We start from the raw sequence: 23869 nt of genomic DNA, 5'->3' as shown, positions 1-23869 counted from the left end.
GGCGGGGGGCATTTGTTATTAGGACATTTGTCTTCCGGAGCAACTGCTAAGCATACTGAAGCCCTACTTCCCAGGAAGTGGCTAGACATCGCCTGCTGACGGGAAGTAGAGAATAAATCTTTTGTTTTCCTCTGCTTCCACATGCAGCTTTTGCTTTTGCTTTATTAAACTGCATTTATCTTAACCCACAAGATTTTTCCATTTTATTTTCTCCTCTGCCCCCATCCTGCTGAGAAGTGGAGTGATAGAGAGGCTTGGCGGGCACTTGGCATCCAGCCAAGCTCAACCCACCACATAGGGAAATAAATCCAACTGTTAAAAAGGAACTGCATCTAATGCCACCACTTCTAGCATTTTGGAACCAACAAGATAACTGCTTGGTTTATACTCTTGCTGGCACCAGCACTGACTCTGTCTGGCAGTAAGTCACTGGCTATGAGTACCATTCATTCTTAGCATTATTTTCACAGTTCTGAAGCTACTTCCCTCATGCTATCGTACCCTGCACCTTTACCAAACTACTAATCCCAGCAGTCATATTTTGCAAGCATCTTTATCTTGTCCCCACTAGGTATTTGTGTCCCAAGATCATGAGCTTCTCAGATGTCAAGAAGCTCTGTAATCTAAAAACAAAATTGATTTTATTCCCCGAAGTTATACATTAAAAGATATGCTGGAGCAGAGGCAGAATAAACATACCACTTAGTAACATAATGTCAAGTAACGACACACAAAAATAAAATACATCAAAAAGATGCATTCAAGTAACATCACTATAGTCATTCTCACACCTACTAGGAGACTATGCTTCCAACAACTCAATTCAGAAACTGTCTAAACTGATCAGAACAGTACCAAAAGAACACTGATGTATGTTTCAGAGAGTTTTAAGAACGGCCACGAAAGGTAGCATACCAGACAAAATATTAAACAGTCTCTAAGAAGGTGAAGACTGTTTTAAGACTTAAAGTAGGATTTGGAGCTAACAAATCAGAGATTAGGATGAGAGGGATTATGACAGAAAATTTAGGAGATTTAAGAAAAGAATAAGTATAGAGGCAACTATAGCAGGGGAGAAACCTTGATACTGTGTGCTTATGTCCTCTCTAAGCATTTTATTCCAGGTAACGCTGTCAACTGTCACCTACAAACACTAAAAAAGCCATATGCACATGCACACTTCTATACAATACCTTTGCAAACTGCTGCTGCAGTCAGCTTCTTGCCCTACAACTAGTAAAACTGCCCATCCACAACACTCTCCAACTCCATCATGGAGCTTTTGCCATATCACTTCAGCCTGGCAATCTCCAAGTGACAAAATTATACAGGAGGAGGTAGACGGACAACCACCCTGTAGCCCTTTCAGATGAAAACCTTACTGTTGCAGTAGTAACCCAACACTTCTTAGTCTTACAAGAATCAGCTTACATCCACCCCAAAATCAAAAGGCCTTATACACAACGGAAGAACACCTGTAACTTAAAAATTCATACCAGTACCAAGCAGCAAACAGCATCTATTTCAGATGGATGTATGGGGTCAGAATGACCGAAGACTAAATGGCAGGAAGAATGTGAACCAAACAGTTATTCATTGGCTATCAAAAGTTTATATCCTCCAAATATCATATAACTTGATGTATTGGGTTTGTGTGGCAAGGTTTTGGTAGCGGGGGGGGGGGGAGGTTACAGGGGTGGCTTCTGTGAGAAGCTGCTGGAAGCTTCCCCTATGTCTGATAGAGCCAATGCCAGCCAGCTCCAAGACGGACCTGGGGCCGACCAAGGCCGAGCCCATCAGCGATAGTGGCAGTGCCTCTGTGATAACATATTTAAGAAGGAAAAAAAAAAGTTGCAGGGCACACAGAAAAGGCAGCCGGAGAGAGGAGTGAGAACATGTAAGAGAAACAACTCTGCAGACACCAAGGTCAGTGAAGAAGGAGGGGGAGGAGATGCTCCAGGCACTGGAGCAGAGATTCCCCTGCAGCCCATGGTGAAGACCATGGTGAGGCAGGCTGTCCCCCTGCAGCCCAGGGAGGTCCACGGTGGAGCAGATCTCCACCTGCAGCCCGGGGAGGACCCCACACTGGAGCACGGGGATGCCTGAAGGAGGCTGTGAACCCATGGGAAGCCCGCGCTGGAGCAGGCTCCTGGCAGGACCTGTGGATCTGTGGAGAGAGGAGCCCATGGAGCAGGTTTTCTGGCAGGACTTGTGACCCTGTGAGGGACCCACACTGAAGCAGTCTGTGCCTGAAGGACTGCACACCATGGAAGAGACCCATGCTGGAGCAGTTCGTGAAGAACTGCAGCCCACGGGAAGGACCCACATTGGAGAAGTTTGTGGAGGACTGTCTCCTGTGGGAGGGACCCCACACTGGAGCAGGGGAAGAGTCTGAGGAGTCCTGCCCCTGAAGAAGATGAAGCGGCAGAGATAATGTGTGATGAACTGACCGTAAACCCCATTCCCCGTCCCCCTGCGCCGCTGGGGGGGGGTAGGTACAGAATCCGGGAGTGAAGTTGTGCCCGGGAAGAAGGGAGGGGTGGAGGGAAGGTGTTTTGAGATTTGGTTTTATTTCTCATTACCCTACTCTGGTTGATTGGTAATAAATTGAGTTAATTTTCCCCAAGCTGAGTCTGTTTTGCCTGTGATGGTAATTGGTGAGTGATCTCTCCGCCCTTATCTTGACCCACAAGCCCTTTTGTTATATTTTCTCTCCCCTGTCCAGCTGAGGAGCGGGGAGTGATCGAACGGCTTTGGTGGGCACCTGGCATGCATCCAGGGTCAACCCACCACACTTGAGAATCACAGTTCTCTCACCAGAACGGAGTTCCAGTTCCCCCCTTTCTCTCTGGTCCCAGCTACATACTGAAGACCTCTACCTATTGCCACCTCTAAATACTTGTGAGACCTCTCGAGATACGTTACTGCTATTTTTCATCACTTGAAGAAGCTCAGAGGGGTCTGAATCACCAGAGCTAACACAAGAAGTGAGGAAGGCATGGTCAGGAGCAGCAGAAAATTAGTATAGCCCACCTCTTTGAAATGGCAGCCTGACTTCATTGCCTGTTGAGCCAGTTTGACTGCTTAGGTGAAACTGCAGCACCATTAGCTGGCTTCCTCTACCTATCTTCAGTTCTTCCACCCATTTGGCCTGGTAGCTACACAGGAACAATTACCTTTCCTACTTACTTGAAAGAGAAGTAATCACTCCCATTCATCATGATTTAAGAGCTCTTCAGATATTTGCAGGCTACTACACACTAGCTTTCATGCAGGGGATCACAGTGTTCTATATACTCCAAATCCAACCCTATCTTTCCATGCAGGCAAACCTCAATACACCAAGAACCTCTCCACAAGACTTAAGCACTACAGTGTGTAGAGGGAGAAAGAGTTAATACTTTCAAATTCAGACATACTACCTTTCAGTGCAGGCACATAATCTTCTGTCTTCTTTAAGATTTGTTGATAGGTAGCTATAGCATTTTCATATTTGCCTAGAAGCTGCTCAACTGCTGCAGCTCTGTAAATGCTGTACATGAGCTCTGGGTTCAGCTCACTTGCTTTCCTGAAGGATTTTAGAGCTGTTGAATAGCTACCTCTGCTCAAGTAAGCCTCCCCTAGAGACTCCCAGCAGTTGGAATCCTTTGGATCAGCCCTGAGAGCTGCCTGCAAACTGAAGATAGCAAGATAGAAATTTATTTAAACAAAAGATGATACAAGTTAACATAAATTATTTTCTTCCATTGTATATTCTCAGGACAGAAACTCAAAATTATACAGAACTTTTAAACACAGCATAGTAGTGTTTTCATCTTCAGAGCACACTAAACAAGCTTAGACATTGTACCTAATCTTGGCTTATTATTCAGTGCTATACTGTGCTGTCTATGACAAGCCTGTCACCAGGCTTGTTAGAACAGAACACTGCTGTGCTGAAAAGACTACATTGTGCTAATTCTGGAACTGAAGATAGACACAGCTTGCTCAGACCCATTTCCCATTGTTTAGTACAAGCCTTCCTATAATCAGCTAACTTAACTTCCAAAACTCGTAAGATCAAAGACCATTTTATTGCAATTTATAGAAAATTACTTAAATGTAAACCAGCACAGTTCTCTTACTCAGCCACTGCTTGTGACGGCTGACCAGTTCTCAGGTAGTAAAGTCCACGATGAAGCCAGGCCCATTTTGCTGTACCAGTACTCGCTTTTTCAGTTGCCTCATTCAGGATTGACAGAGCAGTGTCCTAACAAAGCACCAAAAATGCCAGGTTAGTGAACATATGTATGTGCAAAGAACAAAGTTCTTGTTAAAGAAAAATACTGCCAATCCAGAAAACCATTCAACTGTCTAATCTGTTAATTACTGTAATGAAGAAATGTTACAGGGGCTTTTTAAAGCTGGCAGGCTGAGTGGCAGATTAGAGAAGGAAATTATCACATCTGAAAACATGATTATTTCTTATGTACCCATCTTTGCAAATAGACAGTAGCTTCCTGCAGTTTCGTAGATATTATTTTTTTAACTTTTTTTTTTAAACTAGAGAAGGATACAAGTATTTGCAGCAAGTCAGATACTTAGACTGACTTTCCAGATGTTCAAATGGAATCTGTCAAAGTATGGGTGGCTTTCTTGCTCTGTAATATCGTAGGCTAACAACTTTCTGTACAATGCTATAAGAATTGTTTTTTAAATGTTCTGATGACTTTGTGTGGTTTTCCTGAAAGCAGCAAGGTGGGGGATGGAGAAAACATGTGGCACAAGTTAAATATGAAAAGAAAACTAACTTTCTCTTCATGTTCCCTACTGAAAAAATCCTTCATCTAAATCACGTATGTGATGACTACAATGTTATGCTTGGTTCACCCACCCTTCTCCCCACATAGATTTAATTTGGAATTGAAACATAAAATTGAAGGAGGTCCAACTAAGAAAGCTGCTAAGCAATGACAGAACATCTGTTTTCAGATCTTATTCTCAAATACAGAGGAAACCTGAAGTGATTGCTCAAAGAGCAAGATTAACAGAAGAACAAAATAGCAGTAATCCAAAGCATTGAATGTAGAATACCATGTCTCCAAGTTGCACACTTAAGTCTACAGCTGCTGTTCCAGACTCTTTATCGGTTCCATCCAGTTCAAAAGCCTTTTTATAGCAACCACGAGCTCTACTTTTGTCTCCAGCAATGTCTCTGTAGTAGTTACCTAAATAACAAAAGACACTTCCCAAGTAGCTGTCCAGTTTTGCAGCCTATAAGGAAATATGAACACAATATAAGACAGCATTCTGAAGGATTATACTGATGGACGGGTCCAGTGATAATTACTTGTTCAATCTCTGCTTATCAACTTATTGAAGCTCCTTCTGTGACAAATCTGAGTAGTCAAACTTTATTTTAAGATTTCAGAGATTACCCGAGCTTTAAATATTTGCAGAATCTGCTACAAACCTCATGACACAAAGCATTTTGTACATGAATTACTAATTAGCTAGTTGTGCTAGGAGAAAACAACTCCTTACTACATCTTATCATTTTCATATTCTACTCTGTTTCAACCATTATGCTCATATTCTTGCCATATTACATCACAATTAACTTCAGGCTCTTCTAAAGTTTAAGTTCCTTTTTAGACACACTTGGCAGATTTCTTTATACTTAAGAAACCCACAGACCCCAAGCAGCAGAAAACAGCTTTGACAATAATAAAAAAAAAGCTTACATAAAAAAGTTTAGAACCAAAAGTATTGTTCACTTCAACTACATTCTCCAGTATACTCTGCTGTTATTGATGTGCAAACAGTAGGCACTGATTTGAGTTGCTAAAACCTACCATGAAGTTATATGGCAAGTTTAGAATGCCTAGAGTCTTATTTTGTATAATTCCATGTTTCCAATAAAGATGTCAGACTAAATCTTTTGGATTCACATTCTTATCTATGTTCAGAGAAAAAGCCACAACCACCAAAAACCCAAAGATCAGGAAAAGTATATAAATTGGGGGGTTTTGCAGACTTACTTCCTTGGCCAGACACTGAAACTCTAACACCGTTCTCATTTTTTTCCTTCCTCACTTTTTTTCCAATTTGAATTTTGCCCTCCTGATTTCAAAACGTCTTCAAAGATCTACGCTGGTCATCTAGAGGCCTCAACTTTACAGCCCTCAAGGAGAGAAGATTGAGAGAATCACCACTACATTTGGCTGAATCAAAGGCCTCAAGAATTAGGTGAAAAGAGGAAAACAAAAGCAGGGAGATTCCAGGTAACTGCACAACTCCCTGCAGTGCCTTTTTGCACAGCTGAACTTGGTTTATAGGCTCTGGAAACTTGTAAATGGTAACAAGCAGAATACTCAAGTCTGTCATTCCAGTCAGCGTATTTTCCATATTTGGTTTCCGATATAGGAAAATACTAATTCTACATGAATAGTTAAAGCAGCCTTTACCTTCAAGAACTGAGTGAGTGCTTTTCCTTTGTCTTTTTTTGTCTCATCACTCATGAACCAGTATGTAAGCCCCAGGTAATGATGATACTCTGCAGTTTCGGCCTTTCTTTCAATAGCATTTAGAAAACTGAATAAAAGGAACAGAGGTCAGATCAGACAAATTCTCAAAAGCTGCAAAACACTACATGCTATTTTCCTCCCACATTTCCCTGTTAGAGGAAAGAAAAAAAATAAATCTACCTTCTTTCTGCCTGTTCATAGTTCTTTTGGGAATAATGGATGAAACCCTCTAGAGCATGGGACTCAGCCAGATCAGGGTGGGACAACAGGAGCTCTTGTGAAATCTGCAAAAGGATGTCATTCTTCCCTAGTTATATCCTCTATGAAACCAAGAATTTGACTTAGCTTACAGGAAGGACAATACAGCACTAACCTTTGAAGCTTGATCCATTAAACCCTTGTTTAGATAAGCCTGACCTCTTATAGCTAAAACCACCGGATCACTGCTTGCATCCATAATCTAGAAAACCAAGTGATAGACATGACTAAGTTATCCTCTCCCAAGATTAAGGAATCAAAGATATCAAAAGCAGGCAGACCGCATGAAGATGCAGACATCTTGAAGACAAGAAAACATTTAGATAGAACATGCTTGAGAAGCCTTAGACAGAATAATTTTGATGGAGAGCAGGTACAAGGTTGCAGAGAGCAAGGACAAAGGTACAGAAGTCTAAACAGCGAAGAATGAAACTGTGACAAAAAAAGGGGGGAAGCAACTTCTGCTTAAAGCTTACGCATTTGATCTTAAAGTAATATGCTCTTGTTCATGACTAATGACAAGTGAATGAAGGACACAGCAACTAGGATTGTAACAATAATTCAAATTAAAATGAACAACAGCCATAAAAGTAGCAAGAACCCAGCAGCACTGAGCAAGACCAGACAAGGTCAAAAGTGACAGCTTCTAAAATCAGAATTGTGAATGAAAAAGAGACATAGCAAAGTCTAAAAAAACAGAGGAAGAAGGAGTGTTTGGATTACACCATAGTTGTCAGGTGTTGTCTAAACCACACAGAATGTAAAAAGGGAGGCAAGGGGAGAAATACACAGCTTGAATTTTTAGTACAGAAAGATGAGAGCACTTTTTAAAATAATAAAAATATATACATTTTAGTCAATGAAAATACCTGCTCAAGTGTTTTAATGGCTTCTTCTGCAGCATCAGCATCAGCTATTTTAATCAAAGCCTCTGCTTTCAACTGAAGGATAAAGTTCTTCCACCGAAGACTAGGACCGTCAGGAGTTCCAAGAGCCTCAAGAGCTGTTGACAAGAGAAAAGTTTCATCAGGTAAAAACAGAAAAAGGAACTAACTACAAAGAGCACCACTGTTCCCGGTATTTTTAAATCTTGTTGTCGTGGCTTAACCCCAGCCAGCAACTAAGCACCAGCCAGCCACTCGCTCAGTCTCCCCCAGTGGGATGGGGAAGAGAATCAGAAGGGTAAAAGTGAGAAAACTCATGGGTTGAGATAAAGACAGCTTAACAGGTAAAGCAAAAGCAACACACGCAAGCAAAACAAAACAAGGAATACATTCGGCACTTCCCATCAGCAGGCAGGTGTTCAGCCATCTCCAGGAAAGCAGGGCTCCATTCACACCTAACGGTGACTTGGGAAGACAAACGCCATCACTCCGAACATCCCCCCCTTCCTTCTTCTTCCCCAGCTTTATATGCTGACCATGACATCCTATGGTCTGGAATATCCCTTGGGTCAGTTGGGGTCAGCTGTCCCGGCTGTGTCCCCTCCCAACTCCTTGTGCCCCCCCAGCCTGCTCGCTGGTGGGGTGGGGTGAGAAGCAGAAAAGGCCTTGGCTCTGTGCAAGCACTGCTCAGCAATAACTAACACATCCCTGCGTTAATAATGCTGTTTCCAGTGCAAATCCAAAACACAGCCCCATAATACTACTGGGAAGAAAATTAACTCTATCCCAGCCAAAACCAGCACACTTGTTAATTACAATTTTTCAGTCTAATAAAGCACCACTTAATAGAACGATTTTTTTGACTGCTCTCCCCCAAGTTGAAGAAATTGTTCTGTAAAATTTCTATCTACTGAAGTTTAAAAGTTAAATTGATTTTAGAAAGGTCCTCTCAGACATGTGGAGAGACTGATTGCTTTCTAGCTGCCGGCCTTATAAATGGAATGCTATATTTTTCCAATCTATGTTCTGAAGAAACAATGGCCTTTCAATAAACAAGTTGTTTTACACTTCAGTGTTTAAAGAAAAAATATTACTGAAACCAGGGATTTAACTCTGTGCCTGTGCAAGGGTAACTTTGTACCTTTCTATGCAGTACTGATTACTTCTCCAATACGCAGTATAATCTCACCTCAGAGAATGAGGGCATCTCTGTTGAGCATCAGCATTCTTCAAAAGCAAGAACTTTCTGAGTAACTCAATTAACAATGTTTATTTTCACATCTGATGAACTTTTGTCTGACTTGACACAGCCAGTAAGACAGGCCAAGCATAAAGCAATGCTTCCCCAGAATTCTCTCTGACTTTCCACGTTCTCTGGACTCAAGGAAACTTTCTGCATCAACAGCATCTTCTAACAACGCACAATAGCTTAGCTTAACTTACACCTTGCACTGAGAAACAAAACTTACTTTGTTTGTACTGAGCCTGCCAGCATTTAGTTTCATTTGGTACTAGCTAGACCTCACACAGGGAAACAAAACAGTTGATCTTTATCTTCCACATCACTTGCAACTTCACAGATTTCAGAATCACATCTTCTCCAGGCTGGAAAAGGACTTTACAGACTATTTACTTACATGCTGCATTTTCCATACATTTGATCATCCTTATTACTAGTCTATTAATTTCTACTACTATTTTCTTTTTGAGAAGGGGTGGATGAGTACTAAAAATGCACAGATTTCACCATGCTGCTAAAGCTCTTAAAGCAACAGCATGTTGGTGCTCTGTTTCACTAACCATTCCCTTCCCTGTAATTCCTAATATCTGACTTGCCTGTAAAGCATAGAAGGGGAAAGAAACCGTCCTATTTTTTCATACAATATGAGGACCTTCCTGCTCTCTACTTCAGCAAGACTGTAGGATAGCTTTGTGGGAAGATTTGTTCCCAAAATTGTATGATTTTGCATTTAAGACTATGGAATGTTATTCATTATTTTAAGACCTAGTTACCCACTCTGGTAATCTCCTCTTAAGAGTTTTGTAGTCTGCTTTGAATAGCAGCAAACTTTATAACCCTACTACTCAACATTCATAAATGACTAGAAAAGAGGATGAACAACACAGGTATTGGTGAAAATGTCAGGGACACCTCTTTCCAGCCTGAAAACAGACATTTATTACTGTACTGTGCTCTAGCTTTTAATTTATTTAAAACTGACAAAACCCACTCAATGCTACAACTGTATTTCTTAACCAAAGGCTGCTTAGTTTCCTTAACAGTCTTGTAAGAGATCTTATCAATTACCACCTGGAAATCAGAGAAGACTATATCACACCTCCCTTATCTACATGCTTGTAAACTCCTTCAAGGAGTTCTAAAAAAAACAACTTTACTTTACAAAAGCCACGATGCCTATCCCTCAGAACAATTCTTCTCCGTAAATTCCCTAACTCTGTTCTTTCAGTTTTAACTAATTCAAGCACTAACATATCAGACTTGGTGGTGGTTTCCCTGATCTTTCCTAGAACCCTTTTTAAAACTTAGGGTCACATTATCTACCTCCAAGCATTTGGATGCCAAGATAGTTTAAGCAAGCAATTATATAAACCCCTTAGTACTTCAGCAACTTCATCTGTAAGTTCCTCGGTCAATTCCCAGGTCAGTATCTCATAGTTCCTTAATGCTAATTTTTCTTGTCTTGTTTTATAGCAACTGCTATTAATGCTAGAATCACAGACAAGTTGTTTGATGAATCCCCTGAAAAGAAGGGTCATGGTGTAGAAGTCATCCTGAGCTCTTCCAGACTGAACACAGATGGAAAAGAATCACCTTATTTTCATTCTTTCTGCAATAAATTTCTTTTTACCTACTTTGTTCTGTTTTCACATTTCCTTTGCCCAAATTTACAGGCCTTCTGAATCTCCCTCACTGGCAAGTACTTTCCCTTGCTTTTAATAATTTCCCATGACTGTTTAGCCAGGTCTGCATACTTTTACCTCTTCAAGCCTTTACTGAGAAGTCTTTCATTGCATTTGTCCCTGTCAGAAAAAAGTCCACTTTGGCTGCTCCTTCATTTATAACCATCAGATAATGGCTCTATTCAGATTAGATATGCATCACTAGATCATAATAACTGCCCTCATTCCCAGCTAGTGTGGATGAAGATTTACAGTCAGTGAAGTTTCTGAAGATGCAGTTGTACTACACAACATTTCTGCATTTTACATTAACTTGAATAGAATCTTATCTTTTAAGTCTAAGTATGAAGTCTACCAGACTAAAAATTTGTGACACCTACCCTTGTGGTTTCAGGCAATTATCTGCTGTTTGGTGGAGTTGGTCAACCACCAGCTGAAGCAGCACATCAGAACAAGCATACCTTCTAAATATCAATCAGACAGCTTTCAGGTTCTGATTAGCGACGTATCTTCTCTTTTCCTGAGACTAAGCAGCACAAGGTGCTTTTCAGCTGTCATAAACCAAGGGAAGCAGGGGACATCAGCACAAGCCGTGAGACTGCAAAAAGCAAAGGACTATGACTGCTGCTAACTCAGATCTACCATGCAAAGGTCACATTAGCTGGACTACATAAAGTGGTGTACCCCTGCAGTTACTCTTTCAATTAGCTGGCAGTTAGTTACCTTGATTGCAGGACAGGACAGCGTCCCTGTGTTTGTGAATTTTCATCTGTGCCTCTGCCAAATAATGCCACGCTGCCGGACACTGGCTAGTCTTCTGCAAACCTAATAAAAGAAGAGTTTAAAAAAGGCACTAAAAAAAGTTGCTTATGGCTGTAGCTGGCAGATGCTTTATTGCCATATAATGCCATCAAAAACATATTATCAATCAGACAATAAAACTTGCAGGTTTTTTTTTTCTTTGAGTCTTATTTTAAACTGTTTTAGACATAAAAGCGTCCATGCAGTAAGGCAAAGACTAAGGAGCATGTAAGCTTCTGTTAGGCTTAGTTTTGCATATAACATTACATATAAAAAAAAAGAAAAAGGGAAAAAAGTAAGGAAATATACAACACTGGCTTAAGGTGCACCTCTGTTTCAAAAAGAAAAAAGTCCTTCACTTTGATCAGACATTAACATCAGCAGCTTGTAGATCACTTTTCAGTTTTTCTTAGAAACCAGAAAAGGCCTAGAGAACTTCAAGACAGAAAAAGAATGATGGCAAGAGTGTTTCACTGAAACTTCTTGATAAACTTGCTTTAATTAAAGATTCAGTAATAAAACTGAATTTGCTCTTCTGAGAGAGATACATATATGTATACTACTACTAAACAATGCCTTGAAGCTTCAATGCCTAAAATGCAAACGCTTGGCTTACTGCGAAAGACATTATTTCCAAGCTTTAGACATTTACACACTATATCAAGAGCCTTGCCCTTTGCATTCTCCCCTTCATAAGTGGAGTATTACACATAAAAGTAAAAATAAAAAAATAAAATTATTTGGGAGATATATCTTTCGTCAAAACCAGGTTGTATGTTCTGTCAAAACATCCAATAGCATTTAAGCCAGAAGAATTTGCTTTCCATGGAAGACTTTTTCCCCTTAAGCACCTGAAATTTTTATTTCAGATTTTAAGCAAGACATGTTATAGCACTGTGTGTAAGCTACGGTACTACACTGTAGAATATTATGAAATCCAGTTTCAGAAACAATCTTACTCTAAACCTGGGTGAAAGATGCAGCATACGTCAGCATAGCCTGACTGACTCCTGATCGCTTAGATCCCAAATGGTTATCTACCCAGCTTTCTCAGCAAGCTGTTTTGAATTTTCCATGGCCAGCACAGTGACAGTGGAGAGTCTTATTCTCCCGCTAGTATACTTATGAATCATTTTCAAAGAGTTTTGCCATTTCAATACAAGCAAGATAATGACAGATCAGTAAGCCAACTCGTCAGAAAATCTGGTGACTGAAAAAAAAACCCCAAAACCTCCAATATTTCTCTTCAGATACCCAATACAAGTGTTTACCCAATATGAGTATTAAAGAGGTCTTAATATGATTTAACTTTAAAGGGAAGTCATCTTTGTTCAGGTACAGAAATGCCATGACTAGATTAGAGGAGCTGCATTATATTTTACTTTATAAATTCCACATTCCTTCATTAATTGCTATTGCTGTATTTACTGCTTCATCTAGGTATTTCCCCAGTAACAATCAGATTAAGAAAAAGTTTGAAGTTGATCATACTACAGAGCTGACTGTAACAGCAATAACAGACTTCAGAGATGATATACTTAAAGCTTTATTATTTCAGTGACCAGTCGAGAAAGTGTTGAGTATTCTTTTTAAATCTAGCTGGTCTTAGAACTGGCAAAGTACTACACAATTGTAAGATTCCAAAAATATCCAGCATAAACTAGCTGGTGTTCAAGCTACAGAGTACTTATACTTCCTATTACACATTTACCTTCAGTAAGACTCTTAATAGCCTCCTTGTATTTCTTTTCTTGAAGGCATTTTATACCAAAACCAATGATGCCTGGACCACTACTCGCGTCCATCTCCAAAAGCTTAGAAAAATAATGCAGGGCCTCTTCCGACAAAGTACCTGGTTTCAGAAAAAGAAATATTTTACAGAACTTTAGATTTAAAAAAATGCAGCAGCATATCTTATTTACATAAATATGACCCTTATCCTTTGAGCTCAAAGTAATGAATTTATTAACTAAACTTTTTTCAAAAGGTACTACATATTATCACTCTCCACCCCCAAAACCAAACCCAAAAAACAAGCAGTAATCTAAATACCCAGTACCACCAAACAAAATAAACTGTCAGTCTGAAACCTGAATTTTTAACCACTTGTGTTAAATTACTACAGGTATACTGCCTTTATTAACAAAAACTAATTCCTTCATATGCTTTTTATGTAAGCCCAGCTGAATGCCCACATGTCAAAATCTGCCACAAATAAAATAATTTCCTTCCAGAGTAGGCCTCGTGTACCTACAAATTTGCTGTGATGAGCTTGCTGAAACAGTCTTGCTGTGAAACCACGTAACTTAATGTCTTGGCTTAATTTCAACTGATGCTACTCACTTTTTATGCTTGTGTTTAGCTGTGATAGTAGACTTGGCAGTCCTTGCTGAAAGCAACTGTTGTGACTTGCAGCAACAGACTTTGAGCTATTATTTTCTTTAAAAAATTATGGACTCATTTGACATAAAGGTTGCCTTTGATTTGTATTTGGTAAAGGTGGCTAATAATGCATCTGAGTTACAAGCCCACAAGTTTGGGGCATGAAGGACCATAACATGGTTGGAATGACTCAGATATAAACAAACAGCCTTACTAAAAACCTAAGCATCATCCTCCCCACCCCAAGATGGCTGTGGGATGGTGAGATGTTGTCAGAGCATTGGTATATAAGAACTGTGCCAAAGAGATGCTCCTCTTCCTTTGGAAATTAGTTTCTGCATGTTTCTCTGAACTGTAAAGCATTCTTATGTGGAAATGAGAGTCTGGGCCTCACTTGTCTTCATCCTCTCTCACCAAAGTGAAAAATTCTCTCATTTTATGTTGCTATGTTATTCCATGAAGCTTACCTTCAAAACTGGAAAAGGCATTCTTCTACCTAAGCTGAAAGTTATTTCTCTTTATATAAACCAGAGGGTTTTTTTCCCTAATTTTCTTTCCTTGTTTTAAAAAGAAATAAAAACAACTTCTGATGCCTTAAACAATAAAATGAAAGACCCAAATTTAGTAGTTATCTCTGAAAACCCTGAGAAAGTATCCAACACTATTGCAGTGTTGTTTAGTGAACTACTGAAAATAGCAATTGTATACTTTCAGATCCATGCACTATTGAACACACCATGGTATTTTTTTTTCCCTCAGATTATCCTTTTCTACTTAGAACAAATATTTAAACAGATCTGTCTATTCCCTATTCACCAGGCATTCTTTTGAAGACAGTTCCACAAATGTTTGTTCTTTTTGCCAAGAGAGGTGTTCTGTGTCAGGAATAACCTAAGTGTAGCCTGTCCTCAGCCTTAGAGGACTGGTTAACATTCTCCATTCCCTCTTCTGAGCTTAAGAAGCTAACCTTCATTTATCCGGAGAAGCTGCTTTCAAGTTTTGTAAGGCATTCTTTCTTTGCAACTTTGTACATTGCCAGAGTTGGACCTAAGTCGCAGAAGTTTTTTGCCAATTTACAGTCACCACTCAATTACGGAGCTAGGAAATAGCAGATCATAGGACCAAACACTTTTCATTTCCATACAGGCAGAAATATAACATAGAATTAAACAGTGCACTTGTATTGGGTCGTGAAGGGTAAAAACTTGTAAAAAGATTGTCACAAAACTAGGTGTAAAAGAAATAATTTAAGCCCCCAAAATGTCTAAATCCATCCTACTCACCTGACTGAACAAAATGCAAGCAAAGTACTTCTAAAGGATAACTCACAGTAGGATACAAAACCATCATATCTTTACAGGCCTTTTCCAACCTAGCTGTTTCATGAGGAAACTTGAAAGGAAAAAGATAAATAGTTATTTGAGTGAATTATCAGATGTGGACTATTACATCTACTCACTGATGAAGATAGATTAACATAACCTTACTTTTGACAAGCACTGAATAAAGTCCTTGTAAAGATTTTGGTGGTCTTCACCAGGAACAGTGTCAGCAGAGTTCACCGCATGTTCAAATGCAGTCAAAAGCTGAAATGAGAAATAATTAGGAGCACAACAAACAATGACTTTAGGAAAATGTTATCTTCATAGGATAGACTGTTTCGGTTGGAAGGGACCTACAACAATCATCTAATCCACCTGCCTGACCACTTCAGGGCTCACCAGAAGTTAAAGCATGTTATTAAGGGCATTGTCCAAAGGCCTCTTAAACACTGACAGGCATGGGGCATCGACCACCTCCCCAGGAAGCCTGTTCCACTGTTGGGCTACCCTGTTGGTAAAGAAATGCTTCCCAGTGTCCAGCCTGAACCTCCCCTGATGCAGCTTTGAACCATTCCCAGAGGTCCTGTTGCTGGATCCCAGGGAGAAGAGATCAGCACTTTCCTCTCCACTTCCCCTCCTCAGGAAGCTGTGGACAGCAATGAGGTTGCCCCTCAGCCTCCTTCTCTCCAAACTAGACAAACCCAGAGTGCTCAGCTGCTCCTCACAGGACATGCCTTCCAGCCATTTCATAGTTAAGTGTATAGTTACATGTTATTATCTGGATCCTACTCATTAAGTTTACACCAGTACTGTGAACAGAGAAAGTCACAAAGCAAGGTCCTTATCATGAAGTAGTACTCAGATAGGATCCAAAGGACATTAACTGTCTAGTACAAGATGAAGCAGTAATATACAGTTTCATAATGTAAGGTGGGTACAAGGAAGGCGAAATTCGTTAAGAACATAGATTCTTCTTCATACCTGTCCCGATTTTGGCTGGGGTAGAGTTAATTTTCTTCCTAGTAGCTAGTATAGTGCTGTATTTTGGATTCAGTATGAGAAGAATGTGGATAATACACTGATGTTTTCAGTTGTTGCTAAGTAGTGTTTGTACTAAGTACAAGGTCTTTTCAGCTTCTCATGGCCAGCCAGCAAGAAGGCTGGAGGGGCACAAGTTGGGAGGGGACACAGCCAGGACACCTGACCCAAACTGGCCAAAGGGGTATTCCATACCGTGTGACGTCAGTATAAGCTGCGGGGAGTTGGCTCAGAGGGCAGATTGCTGCTGGGGAACTGGCGGGATCAGTTGGCGAATGGTGAGCGATTTCATTGTGCATCACTTGTTTTGTATATTCCAATTCTTGTATTATTATTGTCATTTTATTTTCTTCTTTTCTGTCCTAGTAAACTGTCTTTATCTCGACTCAGTTTTACTTTTTTTTTAATTCTCTCCGCCATCCCACTGAATAGGACGTTGCCTTCAATGCCACATGCTTCCAGGTTCAGGTGCTTTACTCAAAACTGCAGTAAAGTGAAGTGCAGATCTGCATGTGAAACCCATTCCTGGTACTCATGCAACTTTTCTTCTTTTTTAAACTTCTTGTCCCCAGAAAAGAAAGCAGTGCTGCCCACAGCACCTCTTTCCTATAATAGCTCCTAAGTTAAAGCATTTGCCTTCTCAAAAAGTAGAGATCTAGATTCAATTTTCCGCTGTGTGAAATTATTTCAGTTTGTATTTTCTACCTTTCTGGAGCACTGCTACCAACCAGATTGGTGCGGAGAAATTTACACCCTTCTTGTTGAAGTAGGTTCATCTTACAAAAGAGATTAATCAGGTAAAATTAAATTTGGGCATAGAGAACACAGGATCAGTATAATTCATGATCATTCTGTGTGCTCCAATTACCTTTGACATTCTCCTAAGAAGCAAGAGCTTAAAACCTACAGAAGAAAATTTGAACCAAAACACTGATATCTAGGATAAGCACTCAGTATGAAGAAATGGAAAAACAGTGCAAAGCTACCTCTTCTAGCTCAGAGGAAAGTAGAGGGAGTTTCTTCTTTTGAAGAACAATGGTATTGGGTTTGTGTGGTGCGGTTCTGGTAGCAGGAAGGTGACAGGGCTGGCTTCTGTGAGAAGCTGCTAGAAGATTCCCCTGTCTGACAGAGCCAGAGCCAGCCAGCTCCAAGGTGGACCCATCGCTGGCCAAGGCCAAGCCCATCAGCGACACAGGTAGCGCCTCTGGTATAACAGATTTAAGAAGGGGAAAGGAAAACATGAGCAGCACCACCGACAGCCAGAGACAGGAGTGAGAACATTTAAGAGAAACAACTCTGCAGACACCAAGGTCAGTGAAGGAGGGGGAGAAGATGCTCCAGGCACCGGAGCAGAGATTCCCCTGCAGCCCGTGGGGAAGACCATGGTGAGGCAGGCTGTCCCCCTGCAGCCCAGGGAGGTCCACAGTGGAGCAGATATCCACCTGCAGTCCGGGGAAGACCCCATACTGGAGCAGGGGGATGCCCGAAGGAGGCGTGACCCTGTGGGAAGCCTGCACTGGAGCAGGTTCCTGGGCAGGACCTGTGGCCCCATGGAGAGAGGAGCCCACGCTGGAGCAGGTTTGCTGGCAGGACTTGTCACCCTGTGGAAGGACCCACGCTGGAGCAGTTCGTGAAGGACTGTTGCCTGTGGGAGGGACCCCACGCTGGGGCAGGGGAAGAGTGAGGAGTCCTCCCCCTGAGGGGGAAGGAGTAGTAGGGACAAGGTGTGATGAACTGACCTCAACGCCCAGTCCCCGTCCCCCTGCACTGCCGGGGGGGAGGAGCTAGAGAAAATTGGGAGTGGAGCTAAGCCTGGGAAGAAGGGAGGCATGGGGGAAAGGGGTTTTAAGATTTGGGTTTATTTCTCATTACCCTACTTTGATTTTGATTGGTAACAAATCAAATTAGTTTTCCTGAGTTGAGTTTGTTTTGCCTGTGATGGTAACTGGTGTGTGATCTCCCTGCCCTTACCTCGACCCATGAGCCTTTTATTTTCTCTCCCCTGCCCAGCTGAGGAGGGGAGTGATAGAGTGGCTTTGGTGGGCACCTGGTATCCAGCCAAGGTCAACCCACCACACTGTCAAAGCTTATGAGTGATGCTTCTCATAACATGCAGAGGTAGAACAATGCATCACTGTGCTACCATGCAAACTTGGACTCCTGTAGAGCTTAAGAGGCAGTTAATGAAGGAGTTCCAGGTGCCTTGGATTTAGGTGCCTTATCTCAGGCTGCTGCACCCTCACTGTTTTTGTCAGAAGGTAAAATCGCCCATCTTTTCCTGAGAAGTTAAGTACCATTGAACATTAATGAGACAAACAGTTGCAAGATTTGCAAGGGTTTTAAGGCTTCATTTGAAGTTTAGCTGCGCTGTATGTATGTATGTATTTAGATGAGTTGGAGTAAGAAACATTACCGACTGTTCAGTCTTATTACACTTATTCTGTGTGCTGTCTTTCAGTAACTGGATCATCTTCTTCCAAAGCTGATGAAGCTCTGCCTTTTCTGCACCTTCCTCCTGCTTCATTTGTATGAGTTTCTGCCATGTTTCAGCCACCTGGAACAAATCACAGAATCATAGAATGGTTTGCCTTGGAAGGGACCTTACAGATCATCTAGTTCCAACCCTCCTGCCATGGGCAGTGACACCTTCCACTAGACCAGGTTGCTCAAAGCCCCATCCAAGCCATGTTGGATCTACAGCACTACAAACAGAAAGAGAAGAACAGCAGCAGTCCATGATGAAATTCCAGTGTGGAAAAATCAACAGAACTGAAAAAGAGAAAATAAAGCCTAACTTGCGGTTTGCTGTTGCACACAGAGCAAGTCTGCCTTTGCCTTCATGTGCTAAACAATTAGCATTGAATTTAGTTTCAGAAACTGGTATACAAAGAGGCTAATTAATAGTCTTCAGCCTGATGCTAAGTGATATGTAAAATTTTTCATTTTCCATTGCTGGAGGAAAGGGGAGAAGATGACACAGAGTAAGACCATGCACCACCTTGTAAGAAAGCAACCTTTTTAAAGAGTAAAGGAAGAGTGAACAGCGTAACTGCAGAAACAGGTACATAACATTACTACAGAGACTATAGGCAACGCTGCTGTTGAACCATACAGGCATCTAACAGCTCCACCTCGTGGTAAACTGACAAGAGCCACGACTATTTCTGCAATGGTCACGCTGACACAGACTTAGGGAGTGCTGGGTGGGCTGAAGCTTGGGTTGCCCTGGAGCAGCTATGCTCCTCTTATCGTTGTGCGTGAAATGCAGTGCATAAGCCGCAGGCAATCAAGTTCAGGTTGTGTACAAATTCCGCCTTACCCTCTGGCATGAAGTATCAGGGACAGACTAGGAAGGGATCACCACACCAGTGAAGGGCTAATCAGATACCTAGAACTGGCCAAGCTAGGCAAAGGACACCTGGCTCACACATACTGCACATAAATATGCATTTGGGATCATGTTTGACTTCCAGAAATAAAACAGAAGAATGATGTTCCACCCTTTCAGCCTATATACTAACATTGTCAATTTAATGGATTGCGTCCAAGTCTTACACAGTGGAAAAAATAGGAATATAGTTAAAATCAGTTCTTCCTGTAGTACACAACGAGATCTTAAGTGGTCTGTGACCCAAAAAATTGGGGATTCCTTGATGAAAAGCAGTTACTTCTGATGAAATGGGAATTTCTTTCTAGCAGAGAGAAAGTAAAGTACTCAACCCACCTCTACATATCTCTTTTCTTGATGATATAGTTCCACAAGTTTGTTACATACATCACACCATTTCTGCTTGTCACCACTAGAAAGGAAGAAAATCCCACACAAACATGACAAGTTTTCCATAAAATAGTATAATGTTTTTCAAATTATGACAATTGTTAGTAGGTTCAGTTGCCAAACAAATATTTAGAATAAATACTACAGATAGCCCTAAAAGTTTTACTCATTGCTGCTGTAACTGAGTGAAAAAAAATTACTTTAAAGGATTGTACTTTTCTTTTTGAACAATTTTCAAATTAAGGAAACAAATTGAACACTCCAGTCAGCTACAGTGACAGCTGATAGTTAGATTTGTTTAGAACTGTACCTATATGAATCGGATGACATATATTCTGTGATCTTAAAGCAGAGAAAAATAAGCCTACTTATTAATGCAGACAATGAACTGTCAGAGCTAAATGCTTCGAGGCAGTGAGTTTAGACAGAGGACATTGGATAACATAGGATTCTCTGAACTACTAACCTCAAGTACAATTATTCCAAGAGTTTTTGCCCTATCAAAAGGGACAGGATCAAGAAACTTTATACAGGTACAGAAAACCTTAGTAACAAGCGCTGACCCACTGAAATGGCAAAGCTTTAAAAATAAAAGCCTGCCCTGTGTATGAGCAATGGCATTCAGAGGACTAGAAATCTTGGACTGAATTATGGTATTCAATATCCTTTACCTTTCACAGAGTTCCAACAGCTTTTGGTAAACCTCTGCTAAGTCTCCTTTGACATCTGTTTGGTTGGATTTCTCATATAAATTTGCTAATCCCTTTAAAAAAAAGATAAAAAATAAGTAAGATTTTATGTCAACAGTTGTGTGTTAGAACACTGTAAGTTCAGCCTACAAAAATTATTCCATTGCCTTCAGTGGGGTCAAGTGTTAATGTAGTAATCTCTGAGCAGAACCTACGTTGATTCTTCTGTACACCCTTCTGAATCCACTTAAATTAAAAGCTTTCCTCACTTTCTTAACTAATACCAACAACTACTTGAAACTTGTATATATTACATAAGCTTGTCTGCATAACAGACAATACACAAAGCACACTAAGTCACATGATAAAAGATCTATACCCAAGTATCATACCATCTTGTATAGTAACAGATAGCCAGAATGATTGCAAAACTGAGGAAATTTCAATATACCTTGAAATCAGGCACCAACAGTTATATTTTTAAAAGGTATTTATATTGAAAATACTAAAAACCTTACTACCTTAGAAAAATATCGATTGTTGGTATCAGAGACAGACTTAATACACAACCTTATGCTTCACAAGTCTCCAAATAACATAACTGTATGTAGTAAAAATATGCTGTTACGGGTTGTCATGCAGACACCACCCAGCACACAGCTATTTTAAATGTATACTATTGTTTTTAAGTAACAACAAAATAATTCAGTAACAATCCACTCGATGCTGGAAGCTGGAAAAATAAGCTATGAGATAAAATATTTTCTCTCTTATGACAGAAGCCTTGTCAAATGTTTCTTGAGCTACCAGCATGGAAATTCCTAAGCATGGACAAATTTACTCTGTTTGAATTCGTGTTCTCCCTTGCATGTTTCACTGCTATCTAGTCTACACATGAAATACACACTTAAATATATTGAAACTAAAATTCACCCTGCTAGACATAGGCAGCTACCCATGGCTTTGCTTTGGACACACAGATATGAACCTCAGCTACTCCAAAGCTTCAGTAGAACTAATGTCCTCAAGAAAACACGATTCAAGTCTCAGCTGTGCTTTGTTCCCATATTTAACTCCATACTGACACTTTTCAGGGAAAGAAAAAGTAAGTCTGGACATTCACGTACCTGCCATGCCAGTAACTGGTTTGGTTCAAGTTCAATAGCCTTCTTATATGCTCCTTTGGCCTGATCACGCTGATCTAACTCAGCAGCTGCCAGGCCAATAAATACCCAAGCATTGTAATTATTTTTTTCTTGCTTCAAGACTGCCTAGAAATACACAATTTTAAGTGAAACTGATGAATGAAATGCATCTTATGGATCCATGTATTGAGTTTTATCATTAGTTTGGTAAATTATTCTACATGGTAATATTAGAAGATAAGTCATTTTTAGGAAAAGGCTAAGATTAGTAACTTCAGCTTTTCATGCCAGAGAATGCTTCATATCTGAAGTGTTCTGCCAGTAACCATATCTATAGCTCAGCAATTAAAGCACTCCTGTCAAGGCCTGGATAAGAAATGGATTTTTATCTCTATCATTCTAGACTTAATATTCTTATCGCCACATATAAGCAAATGCAAAAGGAAGGGTAATAGAAGTTTACGTATGGGTAACTAACATGAATGATCAATGAAGTTAAATCCGGGAATCAACTTCAGCTATTACATCAGTAAGGTGCTCCACCCTCTGCATTACTATACAGCTGCAGGGGCAGGGGAACGGCAAACAAAATGTGCAAAAAATATTAACTTCCAAGTAAAAAATGAATTACCTTGCAATGTTTTAAGGCCTCCTTATATTCTTTATTTCGTATTGCGTCTCTAGCACTCTTTAATGCTGCCTTCACCTCCTTATTTGACATTGTGGCTACTAAGTAAAAATGACATATAGTCAGTCATTATAAAAAGATACAGTGAACTCAAAACATTGTTTATATCCTACTGTAATTGCACAGAGAGTATTTTAAACACAGAAATGTAGTGCAACATGCCAAAATCCATACATCACTAAAAACTGCTGAAAACAAGCAAAATGGTTAAAATTAGTCAGTTACGCTTAGCTCCACTGCAGGATTAAGTCAATATTCCAAACAGTTAAATGACACAAAGTAGCTATCCCAGAAGAGAATTTCTGTAAAGGTTTAAGATAAATTTAAATAGGAGAGGTGGGATACAACAGTCACCTTAGACTCTTGGGAAGACACCCTGCATATAGTTTCTTTTAAAAGAGGAATTACTAAGCAGTGAGCTGTGCTTAAGAGGCATATTGCACTGGACATGTGCTCAAGGGGTTCCTAAGGATCAGAGTTTTTCTTGTGTGCTACCTATGGCAGCACCATGGCCTGTCGCTTACGTTCAGGTGTGGTCCACAATGCCCCTCTCCCTTCGCATGCACTTACTGAGGGCTCTGCTTCTGACTACAGCTGACAGAGAAAAAGAATAAGCATTTAAGGACACATCAAAGAGGCATTCACACTTTTGAAGCCTGACATAATCATGCACTATTTTGATGCATACGGTAAATGTTTTGCCTCAAACGAACTTTAGAAAACACCATAGTCAAAACTGCCTAAATGAGATGAGGCTGAGAAACAACACTGCTGGTGCAGGCACTGAAAGAGACTGAAAAAGTGACAAGCTGCAGAACAAAAAAACCTTTCAGCAGCTGAAGAGCAAGAAATAAGGAGTGGATGAAGGGCCTAGAGAGAAACTTATAATGAACGGACAAAGAAAGAGGGCGGATTTCAAAGATTCCCTCAGAGCCTAAAAAAATATAAAGAACTCTGTCAAACGTGCATTACTTAACAGCTGCTGGAGATAAGTTTGGTTCCTAAGAGGGCACAGACGCCTCGATCACCAAACACACAGCCCCTGGCTGGCAGTTCTGAGCCTGAGCTCCATTTTCACCTACGGAAAAAAAGAGACACCACGTCAGCGCAAAACCGGGCACCTCGGAGACAGGTGACCTCCACAGCCCTGTCCCGGAAAGATGGGCCACCAGGCCGGGCCCGCCGGCGAGGCCCGGTACCCGCGGGCCGCGTGGGGAAGCGGCCCGGCGCCGGCAGCCCCTCCGAGCAGGGGGCAGACCGGGCCGCCGGCCATCGCGGCAGGGGAAGACAGGACGGGCCGGACAGAACCAGGCCACCGCCGTCCCTCCCTCTCCCGCCGCTTCACCTTCACCTACCGGCGCCGCAGCAGCCATGGCGACTGCCCCTCGCGCGCATGCGCACTGCGGCCTCACGCAGCCACTCTCCCGCGTCAGCCGCCATTTTCCCTCGGGCACGG

The 23869-nt window shown here is 41.0% G+C and overlaps 1 protein-coding gene across 8 annotated transcripts in view; it reads right to left on the bottom strand.

Annotated features, from left to right (window-relative positions):
• SKIC3 (SKI3 subunit of superkiller complex) overlaps window positions 1-23851 on the bottom strand; it is a 51856-nt gene extending 28005 nt beyond the window's left edge. For 2 of the 8 annotated variants that reach the window (XM_052776496.1, XM_052776503.1), the window contains exons 1-18: window positions 23769-23839; window positions 23386-23491; window positions 22357-22454; window positions 21708-21851; window positions 20563-20654; window positions 19838-19913; window positions 18527-18667; window positions 15241-15339; window positions 15037-15145; window positions 13083-13223; window positions 11294-11395; window positions 7634-7767; window positions 6880-6966; window positions 6687-6790; window positions 6447-6573; window positions 5074-5253; window positions 4125-4249; window positions 3423-3676 (exon numbers count right to left, since the gene is read on the bottom strand). In XM_052776496.1, the coding sequence (XP_052632456.1) occupies window positions 3423-3676; window positions 4125-4249; window positions 5074-5253; window positions 6447-6573; window positions 6687-6790; window positions 6880-6966; window positions 7634-7767; window positions 11294-11395; window positions 13083-13223; window positions 15037-15145; window positions 15241-15339; window positions 18527-18667; window positions 19838-19913; window positions 20563-20654; window positions 21708-21851; window positions 22357-22446 (2005 nt within the window). In that variant the 5' untranslated portion in view covers window positions 22447-22454; window positions 23386-23491; window positions 23769-23839. Of the gene's footprint in view, window positions 1-3422; window positions 3677-4124; window positions 4250-5073; window positions 5254-6446; window positions 6574-6686; window positions 6791-6879; window positions 6967-7633; window positions 7768-11293; window positions 11396-13082; window positions 13224-15036; window positions 15146-15240; window positions 15340-18526; window positions 18668-19837; window positions 19914-20562; window positions 20655-21707; window positions 21852-22356; window positions 22455-22937; window positions 23008-23376; window positions 23492-23768 lie in introns of all 8 variants that reach the window. The other 6 variants (XM_052776500.1, XM_052776499.1, XM_052776501.1 and 3 more) reach the window with 6 other exon arrangements.
• Window positions 23852-23869: the final 18 nt, after the last annotated feature.

Source organism: Harpia harpyja, chromosome Z (assembly GCF_026419915.1).
Source record: "Harpia harpyja isolate bHarHar1 chromosome Z, bHarHar1 primary haplotype, whole genome shotgun sequence".
NCBI classification, from domain to species: Eukaryota; Metazoa; Chordata; class Aves; order Accipitriformes; family Accipitridae; genus Harpia; species Harpia harpyja.
Note: the sequence above shows the minus strand (reverse complement) of the source record. Positions and strands in the feature narration are given on the sequence as shown.